This window comes from Sciurus vulgaris, assembly GCF_902686455.1.
Source record: "Sciurus vulgaris genome assembly, chromosome: 1".
Taxonomy (NCBI): domain Eukaryota; kingdom Metazoa; phylum Chordata; class Mammalia; order Rodentia; family Sciuridae; genus Sciurus; species Sciurus vulgaris.
In genome coordinates this window covers 7,740,604-7,757,462 of record NC_136461.1, presented here as the reverse complement: position 1 = coordinate 7,757,462, position 16,859 = coordinate 7,740,604, and the positions used below count along the sequence as shown (strand labels likewise).

Below are 16,859 nucleotides of genomic sequence, written 5' to 3'. Positions count from 1 at the left end.
GGGCCCTGGAGGCAGGGAGTGAGGGATCCTGGAGACGGGGCTCAGTCAGTCTGGCCAGGGGTCCTACGGGGCTTGGCTGTTGTCTCAAAATTGCGGCAGCCAGGTGTAACCAAACCTGCAGCTACTGTAACAGTGAACTTCCAGGCAACAGCAGGCAGCAGGTGCTCCACTCGCGGTCTGTAGTCAGTCTGCTGGCAGCTGTCAGACGATTGGGAGGTGAACCTGGGTGGTGGGTGATGGCTAGGTGAAAGGCAGGCAATGGACAGACAGGAGGCAGGCAAATGGCAGATGATAGGCGCCTGACAATGAGCAATCTGCACTCAAAAAAGGCGTCGATCACCTGGCAGATTGCAGGTGATCACAGTAAACAACATAAACAACAAGGGATCGATAAGCAGCAAAAACTGGCTCACCAAGAAACAGATATCCTCTGCTTGAAACCGGAGTTAGGGAGGGACAAGGAATGCAGCCTCCCTCTAGTCCACCATCTTGGATCTTATGTTTTTTAATTAACATTTTTCAGGAGTACAATTAACCATAGTCACCATTGTGTACAACAGCTCTCTTAAATTTATTCCTCCTTACTGAAATTTTGTATCTTTTGACCAACTTCTAGCCCCAGGTGGCACCGCACCGGCTCCCGCAACCACCCCAGGCCCTGGTACTGCCATTCTGCTCTTACTTCTGCAAGAGCAGCTTTTTTAGACTTCACATTGAGTGAGCTCATACAGTATTCATTTTTCTTTGTATTTCATTTTCATGTCCTCCAGGTTCATCTGTGTCACAAGTCTAAGACATTTTTGAAAAAGAATAAATTTGGGGGAAATGCACTATTGGATATCAAGGTTTATCATAAAGTTACAGTAAGTCAGTGCGTTTGGCACAAGGATAGACTAATAGACAACTCAAATAGAATTAAATGTCCAGTCCCACATGTATGTGAACTCTTGGTCTATGACAAGGTAGCACCGTGGAATGGTGAGGATGTGACAGTCTGCTGTACGTACAGCCACTGTCACCTACAGTCCTTCCCTTACCCACACAGAACCTTGAGTCCCAAAAGAGGGAAATGTGCAAAGTAAAAGAAAGCCGATCCTGGAAGGGGAGGATCTTGAGCAGCTTGGGATAAGCAAGGACTTCTTGAACAAGACACCAAAATCTCCAATCAGCCGTGGAAACATTAAGAAGTGCAAGAAGAATAGTCGCTTCTATTCAGCAAGAAACATTGTGAAGAGAATGAAATAGCAAGAAATTGTTCCAGTATAGACTTTTGTATGTACTGTGTCCGGAGTATGTGAAGAACCAAACAATAAGATCAGGGAAAGTCACCCCCTAAAAGATGGGCCAGAGATGTGGACAGGCATGTAGTTCACTAAAGAGGACCTCCAAAGCCTGTAAAGACAGAGAGGCTGGTCCTCATTAGTCATCATGGAAATTCAAATAGCAACCATAGTAAGATGCTGCTACACTCCAGCCAGAAGAGCTGAAATGGAAAAGACTGAAAATACCAGATGTTGACAGAAGTGTGGAGCAGTTGGCATTCTGGCGTAGTGCTGGTAGAAGTGCCAGTAGTAAGACCACTCCGGAGCAGTTTGTCAGTGCTTGGTAAAGCTGAGCAGACCCTGTGACCCGACAGTTCTGCCTCTTGGTATTTTCTCAACAGAATCAGAAACACATGCTCCAAAAACCATGTGCACCAACATTTGTGGTAACACTGTGCATAGTAGCCAAACCCTGAACAATCCAGATGTCCTTCAGCAGTTAGGTAAATATGGTCTCTTCATTCAGTAAGAGAAGGGACGACTATGGCATATGACAGAGTGGTACATCGACATCGGGCAGATGTGTAATGTCACGTGTTCATGTAAAGTTCAAAACCTGACAAGCTAACCCTAGAAGTCGGTGTGGTGGTTAAGCCTGGGGCAGGGCTGGGGGGGCAGGCGCTGCGCTCTCTTGGTCGGAGTGGGCGTTCCCAGGGTGTCTGAACGCTCGTTCAGTCAGCCGAATGCTGAGGGCTACATTTTCCTGTGGACGTGGTGGACGTCAGTTCCAAAGTATGTTTAAGAACAGGTGATGCACATAAGGTACAGACGAGTCTGACCCAGGCTATGTCCAGCGGTGTCAAGAAGACTGTTCAGTGTGCCCTTGTCACCTCATCAGAAGTCTTTCTGGATCCCCCGTCTAAGTCCCATGTTCCTCCCGGAGCGCTCGCTGTGCTCTTCATCACGTGTGCCTCCTCAGCACCCATTTCAGCTCGTCCTTGTCCTCTTCCTTGTGTGTCTCCATCACTGAGCTGTGAGCTCTGCGAGTCGGAATGCTCTGTTGGAACTCGTCGAATGAGGGCGTGAGCCCCCGGCAGAAGGTTCCTCCCCTTAAATACCTCTCCATCATCCTTCCCAGTATTTGATCATGGTAAGGTACGTGGTTTCTTGATGAAAGTTCCTTTTTCTTCTTTAGGTCATAGTCATAGAATCAAAAATAGCAAGCTCCGGAAAGGTCGAGGCCATTCATGATCCTGACCCAGGGTGGCGCCCTTCTGTGTCACCACTTCACACTCCTGGAAGCCACAGCTCCAGTCTCTGTCCTCCTTCTGGTGAATATCAGCAACGGACTGCAGAGTGTTTGGGGAGGTTTGCGCTCACTCCTGTCTGTTCTCGAGGCCTGTGCAAATGGCACATCTGAATTCTTTTGCCTTCATCAGCCTGAGGGGCCACAGGCAGCCACCATTGTTGAAGAAGCAACAAAGAAAGTGACATTTCCCCTTAAAAAATCCTTATCTCTAAATAGCTTTATTCTCCCAAATCTACCCAGGAACCTAACACATCTAGTCTGTCTCAAGGGGGAATCAAACACCCATTATGTTGCAGTTTCAGTAAATCCCTCTAGCCAGGGACAAGACCCTGCTGGGGTTGCAGGACCAGATTGCAGGTCCGCACCCAAGCCACCTGGTGACTGCCGGGCTGGACCACCTCCACCGTGACTTAGGCACCACAAACTGGAAACAGGCCTGTCATTCTTGAAGAATGTTAGGGGATGTGTGCAGTCATTCCTTAGCAACCAACTAATGGCAAGGGTGACTGGGTTTTGCAGTCTGCAGGAGACGGGTTAGAAGGGCCAACAAACCCCTCTGTGTTTTAATTGTAAACACATGCTTCCAGGATTCACTGTTGTGCTACTTGGAAGCATGAGTCCTGCTTTTATAGTGGCTTCCTGGCTTCCAGAAAAGGTATGCAGCCTTGTCTTCATCCAATACTGCTGCTGGGAGTCAAAGCACTCTGTCCAGAGAAGGAGGATTTGCTCAGCAAAATACAGTCCCCCGCCTGGGTCACCCTGGCTGCACAGGTACCAGTGTGCCTCTAGGAATAAGAGCCCAGGAAGGAAGAGCTGGGTGCAGCTCAGTGGGAGAGTGTGTGCACAGCAGGTGGGAGGCCTGGCTTCCATGCCAAGCACCAAAACAAGGCGTTGTGCAGCCGCAGGTGGCAGGGCGAAGAGCACTGTGCAGTGAGGGCACAGGCTCAGTTCCGGCCTCTCTAGCCCTTCTTCAGTGCCCCAGCATCTGCACATGCACTGACTCCTGGCTGCTCCAGAGACTTCCCATAGGTTCAGCCCCAAGGACAGCTTTTGAGTGCAGAAGCCCCTGTCAGTGGGGAAGCTAAGAAGCATTCTGGTGTCTCCTAAAGCCGGCCAGAAGGATGCGTGGTCTTTGCTGCTGCACAGTAAGGGAGGCGTAGGCTGTGTCTCCGAAGTAAACCTCTGCTTTCCGTCGGCATCTGGCACGTCCTCTGGAACGCCAGGAGATTTAATGGGGCTTGCTCCTAACAGTGAGTTAGAGAAACAGCCTCTGATTTTTATGAACTCCCATGGGGAGGAACAAAGCGCGACAGTTAAACTGTGCTGGAGTGTTGAATCCAACCTTGAATTGTGTGCTGCGTCCTAATTTTAGAGGTGTGAGGAAGTGGCCATCTTAGAACTGGTGAAATGCGGCAGGTGCAGGTTCTGCCTCTGGCCACCTCTGATTTCACTCCATTGTTGGTGGTGACACCACAGGTCTCTTGAAATTCTTTTGGACAGGTCATTTCCTGTGAGTCTAGGTTCTCTGATTGTAATGTGTCACGCTTCTCTTGTGCCAGCTTTCTCCTCACCTAGAAGGTGGGCACATTTTTTCCCCTTTGGTCCCGGTGACCAGCCCACAGTGGACCCCACCCCTTAGCGCCGTGGAAGCCTCGCTCCTATCTGCATGTACGATTAAACGTGAGTGCAAGGAGCTGCCGGGTCGCAAGGTGCCAGCTCACTGCATTTTTGTTTCTCAGCTGTGTCCACATATAGGCTGTCGGAGCTCTTGCACGTTCAGAAGCCAGGAAATCCGGGTGTTTCCCAAACTGCGCTCTCTGCTGAGATGAGGTAGAGGAGACTCCGCTTAGGGTTCGGTCAGCGCGCCCTCCCGCTTGTTCTTTTTCCCTAGAGCTTCTTTGCAAGAGTCCCTCCCAGAACTCGTCATTTCACTCTGGACGTGAAGAAGCAGAAAGGCGGGGAAACCTGCAGGCATCACCAGAAAAGGAGCCGTGCTCGTTGTTGTAGAATAAAAAGATAATGGCCAATTTGTCAGGAAGTGTTGACAAGAAGATGAAGTTGGAAGTAATTAACTGGCTGACATGCTGGGAGCATGCGCCTGCCAGTAGCTCCTTAAATCAGCCCCCAGCCTGGAAACGTGGCGGCCGTTCATCATTTTTACAGCACACCTCTGACAGGCCCTCAGTCGGCAGCCCGGCCAGAACAGATCTTGTGCTTGGACACTCTGGGGCCATGTACCTCTCTGTACTTCATGCTGGGTCACACTAGGTCACCGGGCCCCTGTCCAGCCAGGAGAGAGGTGGGGTGGTGTGGGGAGGTGGAAGATGCTGGTCTCTGGCGGGGACACTGATTCCCAGAGCCAACTCTGTAGACTTGTATGGGACAGGTCACCCACTGAGCAGAGAGTCATGAGCTGCTTCTTGTGGCCTGCCGTTCAACAGGTGCTGCTCTCCACCAGCCCTGGATCTATCAGCAGGTCCTTAAAAGGAATTATGAAGATTCTGAGAAAAGAGAAAAATGCGTGTTATGTGAAAAGGCAGAATATAAAACTATCTGCCCCAGTCTCCCCTCTGTAGAGAACACATTAATCATACAGAACATGCACAGATGGAATTATTTTGAAATGGTGATTCTGTTGTAGTGAACTTCCCTCCCCCAAACTTTTCCTAATTAAGAGAAAATGATAGACTTCCCTGACCAGTCCTGAAAAGACAGATGTTTTTGCTCCCTCTTGTAATCTAGAATGTTATTGTACCCTTTTTATTCTTAAGGGCTGACACCTTCTCACATGGCCTCTTAGCATGTTCTCTAGTCATTGTGACCAAGAGAGGGACCTGATGCAGTAGGAGCCCTTCCCTGTGGTCACACTGGGCTAAGACATCAGGAACCTATTTGGAGTGTCTGAAGCCCGCCACTTCTCTTACACCAAGTTTTTTTACCCTGGTCCCAGAGAACTCAGGGGCACATGCCAGGTTTGAAATCTGTAATGGGGCAGAGTCTTTCTTAATATGTAGAAAGGACCAGATACGCTGCCAGACCTGGGGTGCTGTTTTCGTCACCTGCCTCTGTCTCTCAGGTAGCCACTCTGACCTTCCAGTCTCCCTCCTGCTGGCATTGGGATGGCCCTGCCCCACCTTCCTGCATACCACCTTACAAACGTTCTCCCTCCCACTTCTGCCTTTGCTGCTGTCCTCCTGCTTTTAAGTACTCTGTTCAGAAAGAGGCTGATCCACCCTGGAGTTCCCCAGACCATTTCCCTTTTCTCAGGAGCTGCCTGATGAAGACATCAGGACCCAGATCGTCTGGCTCTGTCGGGCACCAGATCGTTCTGTTTTTAATCATGCAGTGGGCACAGAGCTAAGCCTCAGTGCAGGGAGGGGGATCTGAAGCGGTTTCTGTGAAAGAAACAAGAACTTCTTCACATAGTGGAAGGGACCCAAAATAGTGTCCAGGGTGGTCTTGGGTCTAGTCAAGACACCCCGCTCACACCTGCACAGGCCCCTGTCAGCAGTGATGCATGTGTCACCAGCCAGGAGCCCAGGGAATTCAGAGAATTCTTCCTTGACAGTGAACCAAATGAAACACAGGCAGCAGTCTGCTCTAGAAAAAGGCAGGAGAACAGAGGCCGGGGCCACGTGAAGCAGTCGCGTCATGTTCTTGAGAATGCCCGATGGGAGCCCAGGGAGGCACCAAGCTCCCCAGATGGGCTGCAGCTGCTCCGTGTGCCCAGGGGCCTTCCGCCCTGCCCTGGTTTGGCATGGAGGTGTCTCACACTGTGCTCTAAACGCCTGGAAGTCACCAAGGTGCTGAGGCTGCAAGGTGAGGGTGATCTCCAATGGGGCCTCACAAGGAGGAACAACCAGGCCAGTAACTAGACTTGACCTCAGTCCAGGGCCTCAGTCTCAGGAGCAGCGACTGAGGAAGGATACCCTCAGGGTCACAGTGTCCTTCTAGTGGCAACAATGGTGTCAGGGCAGTTTGACGGGGTCAGCATTGAGATCTTGAGCCCCTCATTGCCCTCCTGCCCTGTGATTCTGGAAACAACCTGCCTGTGAAGAGCACTGAGGGACAGCTCGATGGAGGGTCACAGAGGTTTCCACCTCCTCAGCCACCGCTCCCGATGGCCACCTGCCCAGGGAATGCCCCTCACCTCTGAAATGCAGGCCTAGCCTACGTGCTCTGCTCTCAGCGCTCTGCACTGGTTTTCACCTAGTGAGGAGGAAGGTGTTGGGTGTGACCTGCTTGGTGTTAAGGCCTCGAGGCAGCTTCCTTCCCTGATTCTTCTCTCTTCTCAACACTAGAGCGCGCTTTCCTCCATTTTCCAGCTCTTCAGTTCAGCTCCTTTAGTAAGGTTTGGCCTCAGGGCAGGGAATGCACGCGATCGAATATGCCTCTTCCACTCCTCCCAGTTCATTCTGTTCCCTGTGGGCTCTGGGTGTCACTTTGTGGGCAGGCAGGCTGTCTGCTCCACACTCAGCTCTGTAAGATGGTGACTGGAAGTCCTCACTGGAAAATGGAGACTGGAGGCTGCACAACCACAGCAGTGTGCCTCGCACCTCCCACTGCGGTCGAGCAGACAGCAGCGCTCTGGTCACCTGTCACTCATGCATGGGCTCACCCTGCTGCCCAAGCCTCAGTCCCTCTAAACCTGTTTGTTGTTGGGTCTTTTTTGCCAGACCGGCATCAGTGGGGTCTGGTTTGTACCGTTAAGGCTCCTCACTGTTGAGCTGGAGCTTTGAACAGTTTGCCCTTTATAAACTTCCAGCATTAATATGGAAAGACTGAGGGGCGCACGGGAGTGTTTAAAACTCCCGGCTGCCCCATAAAAACGAGAGCTCCTCATTAAGGGAGCTGTGGGCAAAGGTGACTTCTTCACATGAGCCTCATAAAACCACAACTGAGTTTAAGAGGGGAATATTTCAAAGGACTCCCTGTGTCACTCAAATAAGCAGGAAACTAGGGGCTTATAGTAGGAACTCCTGAGTTTCCATAGAGCCTTATTTATTCTGCATTTTGCAGCCCAGGTCTCTAAGTCTGGCAGCCTCCAATGAGCTGCCTCCAAAAACCTGCAGTGGTGGCGTGCCGACTGTCACATGGGAAGCATTAAGGTGTATTAGTAACTTCTGAAAGGAAATAGAAATGGGTGGGAGCTTGGGGTCAGAGGGAGTGTTGTCAGTGGGGGAGTTAAAGTGAAGGCCCACGGGTCTCCCTGCTCCTGGGCAGCGAGTTACAGAGAGAGTTGGCTAACTGAAGCGTCTCCCTGGCTTCCACCCGCCCAGTTTCCAGGTGTGACTGGTGTCCACTGAGGCCCAGAGTAGAAAGCTAAGAACTCTGCAGCTCAAGGCGCACCCCCAAGCTCATGGCATTGCCAAGGCCTGGTCAGCAGCTCCACCTGCTCTTCTCTCCTTCCAGCTGGGCCTGGCTGCAGCCTGTTGTCCCCTGCACTCAGTGGGAGCACTCTGATGATGGTTTATCTTGGCTTCTCTTAAAAGGGTCAGGGCCACATGCTCACATCCCGTCTTGGACCTGCAGTGCTGCTGGTCTGTGGTGGAGGCACTTCCAGGCCACAGCCATGTTCGTGTTTGGATTTCTCCTCGGAGGACTCTGACCACCACTTCCTAATTTTGATTAATTGTTGGTAAACTCTCTTTTTCTGGCTAATTCGTGGCAGAGTGGATTAGAAACAGACTTTTACTTGGTTTTATTTTTGTGTTGTTTTATCCCCAAAATGAGTCAAGCTTTGGTAATGTTTATAACTTGTTCTTAAAAGTAGAACATGTTCCAGAACACAAGACTGGAAGGCAGTTGTCAGAACTCTTGGATTTTCATGTGTGTTTTTTAGAGTTTGCTGCTTCTGCTCGGGCAGAGAGTACTTTATCTTCTACATCAGAACAGTTTCATTCTCCTCCCAGGAGTTTACCCCTACAAAGGCCACCCCAAGAGTCCACCAAAGAGAATACAGGAAGTATATATTACATATTATGTAGGCTATGTACGGGCTTTCTGTTTTCCTGTTTTCTTATGGTTTCACAAAACCTATATTTGGGTTCAAGAAACTAAGTAATGACACACTAATACCTAGTAGTGGTAATTATCCATACGCCCCACCCCCAACCCCATGAGTGGACCAGAGTCCAGTACCAGCCTGACAGAGCCAAGAGGCATTGGACATTGGGACCTACCTCGAAGTGAGCCCATGGTAGTTTGTCCCTTTTGATTTGCTTTTCATTCTTAGCTTAGAAAAGATTCATAGAGCTAACTAAAGGAAACTGTAATGCTATGGTTTCATGTGGAGATTAAACCTTTTCTGAATTCTGCAATAGACCAGCTCATGAAGAACATTCTGGTTCATTGCTTTGCTAAGGACTAGTACAATAAGCACCGCTGGTCCTTCCATTAGATTCCCCATGAGGTCACCTGTCTATTCCTACAAGCAGAGGAGAGGAACATGGCATGAACTTTCACCTCTGGTGCAGACGCTAGAGGATGGAGCCTGGATGCTCGGATAACCTATTCTGAAGTTTGGAGCCCACACTGGTGATTCCTACTGCTAGCTTAAGACTCAGCCCCACATGTGTGCTTTTCCTGTGGACAAGCATCGAACCGTCTCTAGCAACTGCGTGCCCCTGTTCCGCTCATTTCCCTGAAGACTCTGTGGAGAAGGTGGTCTCAGCCATGCTTCATAGACACAGGAGGCAAAACTCAAAACAGGTGACTGGCCTGTAAATGGCAGAATCAGACCTCCAGAAATGTGAGTCCAAGTCTTGTGGCTCCAGACCCAAGGGCGCTGCACCCCTCATTCCTCCTCAGCAGTCATCCGACCGCTTCAGGTGTTGCAGGGCCATCCTGATTCACTGTGGAAGTCACTGTCCTTCCTAGTGAAACAGGGCTGATCTTACCTTCCCCTCCCCACTTACTCAAGGATACATGAGGCCAAAGGAGTGATAAGTCAGAAAGATTATTTAAGATTCTCTTTGTAAACCTGGGCCATTAGATTATTACTTTCACAAATGTTAACGTCTCTAGCTCATCAGATTTCTGGGCAGTTCCTTCTCAGTTTTATTGGAAGAAATGTGGTGGAATTGCATTTTAAAAATAATATTTATAACAGCAATCTCTTGCCAATTTACCACATTGAACCCAAATCCTGGCCTGTCCACAGACCACTTAAAAATTAATTCTACTCAAGTAGACAGTTTGTACTCAAGGTAATAAACCGGATCCTTGCTTGTTAAATCAGTCCAGATTTCCAAGTTGGCTTGTCACATTTTTGGTGTGCCCCCTGCCAGGAAACAGGTACAGTCATTGTCCTGTGGCTCTCCCCAGCCGGCTCCTTCACTCTTCCTGTGCCCCGTCCTTCCACAGCGCAGGCTTGTGTTTGGTGCTTGGGTTTAGTTGCACAGGTTCCTGTTAGAACAAGGGTCTAAGCCCCGCAGCTCTCCTGCTTTGGGGGGCCCTCATAGCCTCCCTGATTAACCAGCTCCGGACACCAGACCTTCCAGTAGCACTGCCCGACTGTCCCCATGTGGGTGCAGTCCTTCAGCTCCATGGGCCCCCAGTGGCCTGCAGGTGACATCAGCCAAGCAGAGCCTCCTAGTGACAAGCACTCACCACCAGAGGCCAACCTGAGGACGCTCTGGTCCCTTCAGAGGGCACTGCAGAGGAAGTGAACAGTCCCTGAAGAGGGACCAAGGAGATATCTGAATGCGAGGCGTTGGGTGCTATTGGGAGCAGTTGCATGGGTGCCCAGCCCAAGCCTCTGGGTTCTCATGGGCGTGGATGCTCAGCCTCTGTATTAAAGAGTCTGACAATTTTCGTTGATTTGGATTATTCCTATTTCTGAAGGCAACTGATGAGAAGTAAGGGTTAAGAATTCAGAGGGATCTCATGTGGTTATGCACTACAACAGGGACAGTTTTGCATCCAGGATTTCAGAGTTTTAGCGCCTTGCTCCTTGGATGTGCGCAGTTTTAACCCCTTGTTCCTTTTGTTTCCTCAGCATTAATAATAAGCTACAGCAGCCCGAGGCAGCTGCTGGGGTGTTGGAATACGCCATGAAGCACTTTGGAGAACTGGTAAGTGCCTCATTCCTTTTAGAAAGGCTGGAGATAGAGACCTGGCTAGGGAGGCACTTGGCCCAGACCTTGAGAACGTTACTTTCTGTTTCTGTTTGTTTCCCACTTTGTAATAGTGTAACACTCACGTGCCTGTATCTTAAAGACAATGGCTGTAGGGATTACATTCAAACTGAACATAAATTGTGAGGGCACTCTAATCACAAGAATCGCCAATATTTATCAGGCTTAGCATGTGTCTTGCCCTTTGCCAAGTGCTGTATATACCTCATCCAATTCAGTCCTTGTTGAACAGCGACTCGGTGAAATAGCTGCTGTTCTTATCCCAACAGGCTAAGAACCTGTCTGGGCCAGGCAGAGTGGCACACATCTATGATTCCAGCTATTTGGGAAGCTTGTACAGGAAGATTGCAAGTTGGAGGCTAGCCTTGGCAGCTCAGTGAGACCCTCAGCAACTTAGGGTACCCTAACTCAAAAAATAAAAAGGTTGAGAGGTTGCTCAGTGTTAAAGCACCGCTAGGTTCAATCCCCTGTACAAAAAAAAAAAGAAGGAAAAAAAAAAAAGTCTATCTGGGCTGACAGAGCAAATAAATGACAGAACCAAGACGTGAACCCCGGCAGTCTGGCCTCAGAGCCTAGCATTTAACCTGATCTGAATTATTGTGTCCCTGTGGCAGATCACATGTGTCTGGCCCATGGTTACCACACACATTTTAGAAGAAGAAATATGGCCAACTGTCCAGGAAAAATGCATACTGTGATTTTATACCCAGCTTTGAAGGATTTTCTATTCCATTATTGCTTACAGAGCTGCTTCTCTGTGCCGACTTGCCCTACCAACGCTAAAACATTTCCATTACTCTTTGGAATCTTGAGAGGGTGCTTTGATAATCCCAAAATATATAAAGCATAGCTTAATGAACTTAGTATTGAATTCTTGGAATGCTGAGAAGCTCTGACCATGCATTTGATGAGGAGTCTTTTCTGAGTCATGCAGGTCACTTGTGGTGGCTTGCCTTAATCAAAAGCCAGGGATTAGAATTAAGAAAATGATGAATAACTTACAGGATTTTATTTGATTGTCCGGCATTTTCCCTCCTAGAGGGCTAGTAGCTGGACTAAGACTTTTAAGGCAATCTTTTGCCATCTCTAGCAAGACTGTCTGTAACTGGACCAAGGTAGCATCTCCCCAGATGAGGACAAAATAGCTGTCTCGTCCAGCTTTGCCACAGTTCTCGTTTGCAGAGGGGAGAAGTAGGCCCAGGGGCACTGACTGTCTCCACTAGACTTCACTGTGTTTTACCCTGAGGTCCTTAGAGCTTGGACCCCAGTCAGTGCTAATTAAAATAAGGGCTCCTCACACATCTGGCGTTCAGGTGCTCTGCCGAGAGATGGTCTCCACCCGTGTTCAGAACGCCAGCCTCAACTCAAAGTGCCTGCATCTTCAGGTTCCTAAGGTGACCATTAGTTCCGGGATTGCTGCTAAACTGTGGGGGATTTTCTGTTATATTTAGGTAGCTGAATCACATTAAGCTTGACAATGGTTTGCTTTTTCTTGGCAGAGCCTGTGCTTTCTCAGCACAATTTATGTAACAGCAACCTCATTAGAATTTTGTGTGATTCATTGCTTAAACCTTATAGTTTCTGCAGTTCGTTGCAATTCAAAATATCCTGCCCCCTACTTGACCTGCTCCCTGTGCCGCCCGACTGCTTTCTGCTGGTTCACAGGGTCTGTGCCCCGCATTACTCCCTGGCTCCTGGTACAGAAATCCAGTGCGGGGAGTCTACCAGTGCTCCCGCTCAGCTAAGAGCTTCTCATTTCAAGTCACTGTCCTCTAGATCTTCCCTTTCATGTGGCACGATTCTAGGCAGCCCTAGAGAGTGAAGCTTAGTCGGACTAAGATGGGCATGGAGCCACATACGCCCGCTCTGACAACCGCACTGGCAATGGGGGAAGGCTGCTGTGCAGCCCCTGTGGCTGGTGCAGGGACCACAGAGGACATTGGTACTGCCAAAAGTAAGTAGGGGAAAGAGGTAGAAGTTAATGGTCTGTAGAAGTGACCTCATTATTTTTTATGTCTTATTTGTTCTTTTTAGTTATTCATGACAGTAGAGTGTAACACTCTTTTGACATATACATACATGGAGTATAACTTGCCATTCCTGGGTTGGACATGATGTGGAGTTACACTGGTCATGTGTTCAAATAGGAACATGGGAGAGTGATGTCTGATCCATTCTACTGTGACCTCCCTTTTTTTTTTTCTTTTTTGGCATCGGGAATTGAACGCAGGAGTGCTCAACCACTAAGCCACATCCTCAGCCCTTTTTTATATTTTGTTTAGAGACAGGGTCTCACTACTTTGCTTAGGGTCTTGCTAAGTAACTGAGTCTGGCTTTGAACTCGAGATCCTCCTGCCTCAGCCTCCCGTGCTGCTGGGCTTACAGGCATGCGCCACCATGCCCAACTGTGACCTCCTTATTGATGTTCAGAAAAAAAGGTTCTTTCAGGCAGCTCAGAAAAGTGATTGTTGGTGTACATATGACACACCAACAGTTTTATTTAGAAAGGAGCCGTGTGCTATGGTATGTGTCTGTAATTCCAGCAACTTGGGAGGCTGAGACAGGAGAACCACAAGTTCCAGGCCAGCTTCAGCAATTTGAGGCCCTAAGCAATTTAGTGAGATCCTATCTCGAAAATAAAAGGGCTGGAATGTAGCTCAGTAGTAAAGTGCCCCAAGTTCAATCCCTGGTACCAAGAAGGCAGGCAGAAGGGGAAGCAGGGTGAGGGGAGAAGACCAGCGTAGGTCCTGCATTATGTCAGACAAGTCTCATCGCAGAACCTTTGTGGAAAGAACTCCCTAGAGAGGCCACCACCCTCACCTGATGAAAGAGAAGCCAAAAAGACAGACAGAGGTGCAGGGCAGGCAGAAGGCAGACAGACGCACGAAACAGTCTGTCACGTGGCGAGTCCTGGTCTCTGACTTCAGGGTGGCAGCGCCCCCTCCTCACTGTGGGTGACGCTCACCCGTCAGCGTGGCATTCTGTCTGCCAGGTGGTGGGAATCACTCCCTTGGCTGCCGACTCTGGAAAAGCTGCCAAGCACTACACAGAAGGAACATTGGATGGGAGACTGTAGGAGACGGGCAAGGTTTCCAAAGAATTTTAAGTGGTAGTGTTCTATTGTATTTAAATTATTTCCTGAAAGTTTAAAAATGCATTAAGAAGGCAGAGAATCTGGGCTTTTAAAAGGGAGTTGTTTGCCTCCAGCAAATATGCAGATGTGGCCTGGTCTTCCTGGCCTCATCCGGAGGGCAGCTGCCATCCCTGCCACGCAGCCCGGCATCAGGAATCAGCAGATTCCAGCCTTGGCCCCTTCGAGGGGGCTCTGGTCAGGGACCTCACTGTGCCTGAGTGATCTCCCCTGTCCTCGCATGTGTCCCCACAAGCTGGTGTGCTGTGACCCCTGTGTCTGGGCAGCAAGTGCCAGGAGTGGACTTGGTGCTCTCAGGTCATCCTAGGACCCAGGGACGTTCCGTCAGCGCCACCGCCAGCGTCTCCATTCCACCACGCAACTTCCCTGCCCGTGGGCCGGAGCTCTTCCACCCGAGCCAGGCCAGCTACGCGAGGAGGTGTGCGGCTCTGAGCCGCACCCCTCGTGCTCTGTGCCTCAGTAGCTCCTCTCCTCCACCGTGCAGGAGATCCAGGCCACCTGGTACGAGAAGCTGCAACGAGTGGAGGACGCCCTGGTGGCCTACGACAAGAAGACGGACACCAACAAGGATGACCCTGAGCTGATGCTCGCCGGCATGCGCTGCCTCGAGGCCCTGGGGGAGTGGTGAGTTCCATCGGGAGACTCCCTGGCTGCCAGAGGCCCGCCACGAGTCTCCCCAAGGAGTGCCCGCCGCTGCCTCTCACTTTGCTTCACATGATATTTTCCCAGGAACCGTCTGTCACTTGGGCATTTTTAATCTTTATTCCATCCCAGCTGCTAAATAGCAAGGCACAGTTTTTAAATTGAAATGTCACGATGCTCCTAGACAGGGCAGCTGTGGGTAGGCCCCTGGGAGCTGCCCCTCTCCTCCCATCCGCTCTCTTGACCTTGACTGGCCTGGCGAAGGTCTTGTTTTCTTACTCTGACACCCCCAGTTTTTTTTTTTGTTTGTTTTTTTGTTTGTTTGTTTTTTTAAATTAGCTCTTGCTAATGATTTTAGAAAAGAAAAAACACTGGTGACTGCCCTCTGCAGGTGCTTTGGCCTTTATTGGGTGATCTTAGTATGTGCACAGAACTAGCCAGGACCCCAAAATCCAGGGCTTTACTGGGAGGTTGATCCAGCACATCAACAGAGATGTTTTGAAGCCAAGGAGACATTGACAATGGAATGAGCATATTCCTTTGGAAGCCCAAGTAGGGAGCAGGGTGACCCTAAAGTGCTTCCTGTAGGAAAGACTAAGGCTTAGGGGACAGCAGTAGGAGAAGGGAGGGGGAAGCTGGTATCTCACGGAGGAGCCACAGGGATGCTCATCAGAGAAAGTTGGCTAGTTTGGGTTTAGAGAGGCATTAAAGGATGTTGAAGAAAAAGTGCTCCCCATCTTGTTTTTAACATCACATGCAATTTTGTTTTTTTAATTGCCAAAACAAGCTGGGCACAGGCTTGCACCTGTAATCCCAGCAACTCGGGAGGCTGAGGCAGTAGGATTGCCAATTCAAGGCCCTATCTCAAAAAACAGAGCTGGGGGTGTGTCTCAGTGGTAGAGTTTACTCCCTAGTACTAAAAGAATAACAAGAGGGAAAGAAATAGCTGAAGCAGAATACTGTGCTGCCATTTTTAAATAGTTCAGCTAGTTTAAAAGACCAAAATAAAATGCCTTACTGCTTCCCCCAGCAGATTGTACCTGCTTCTCTTGAATGTGAAACTGAGTGGCCCCCACTTGTTCATTCAACCCAGAGTCAGTGAGTGCTCGTTCCCTCACCAGGGTCTGCCCCGAGGACACAGCAGGGCCCAGACAGAGTCCTGCCTTCCCAGAGCTCGCTCGCGGGGCAGGCGGGGGGCTGCTGTAAGACACGAGGCTCGCTGGCCCTGCTGGAGTTAGGACTTACCCAGCAGCTACCGGAAGTCTGTTGCTGTATTTGGAGAGTCTCACCATGGGGCTTGCATTATAAGAAGAGCAAATTAGAGAGCAGCCTGAAGAGAGGCCTGAGAGGAGAGAGCTAGACCAGTAGAGAGAGCACCAGGGGGAGACGGGATGGGGGTGTTATGGGGCGCAACTTAGGAACAGACCAATCACCATTGAGAAGTCCAAATTTGAGAGTCTTTATTAAGCCGGATGGCTGACTGTCTCAAAAAATGGCTGTTGGGAGAACAGCCCCGACCACAGGCTTGTAGGGGTTCTTATACCAAAAATCACATTAATCATAAGTGTCTGTTGCTATGATTCGAAATTACACATTAACATCAGGAGATCATCGACAGAGGGGGAAGTGGGTCAAAATGACCCTTACCTAGGTATAAACTAAAGAATGGTAGCTAACATCCACACAATCACTGTTCACGTGGTACATTGTTTAGGAGCAATAGGAATCAAAAGAGAGCAATTTTTTACTACATAGGAGTTGCCATTGTATAATATTAAACATGTCACACCACGTAACTGATGATGGGCACAGAGGTGGGGTGTTCCCATGGGAGAAGCTTATTTCCTACATAACATGGAGCCTCAGAGCAAAATGGAGTCTGTTTAGTCATTTCCCTTAGAGTCTGGCCTGGAACATTCTCATGGAGCCAGATCTGTCAGCCCATCACGGTGGGGAGGAGGTAAGGACCGTGGCGGCCAGTCAAAGAGATGTAGCTGCCTGGACGGTACTGCCTTTCCTCTGTGTGACTGTGTCTAAGATCTGATTAACAAGGGCCTCCTGGTTTTACATTTAGTGCCCTGAACCAATGCTATTCCATTTTGACATACATTCCTTGACTGTATTATGAACTGATTTAGGGAGGACAGGAGAAAGAAAGACCTTAATGTTGGCTGTTTCTTAAAATATTCAATAATGCTAAGGTGCCTATATTTTGGCATCCTGAACCCCCATCATAAGCATATACATTAACAATTGTGTATCCATACTATTTGCACATTGTTTTTATTATTCACCAAGTCTTGGTCGCCTATTCCAAAAGTATAGCTATTTGTCTCATTTTTTGATGACTGCATAAT

The 16,859-nt window shown here is 49.3% G+C and overlaps 1 protein-coding gene across 1 annotated transcript in view; it reads left to right on the top strand.

Annotated features, from left to right (window-relative positions):
• The window catches only part of MTOR (mechanistic target of rapamycin kinase), a 118,941-nt gene that overhangs the window by 65,737 nt on the left and 36,345 nt on the right, over nucleotides 1-16,859 (top strand). The window contains 2 exon segments of the mRNA XM_079143464.1: nucleotides 10,571-10,646; nucleotides 14,345-14,484. Coding sequence (XP_078999590.1) covers nucleotides 10,571-10,646; nucleotides 14,345-14,484 — 216 coding nt within the window.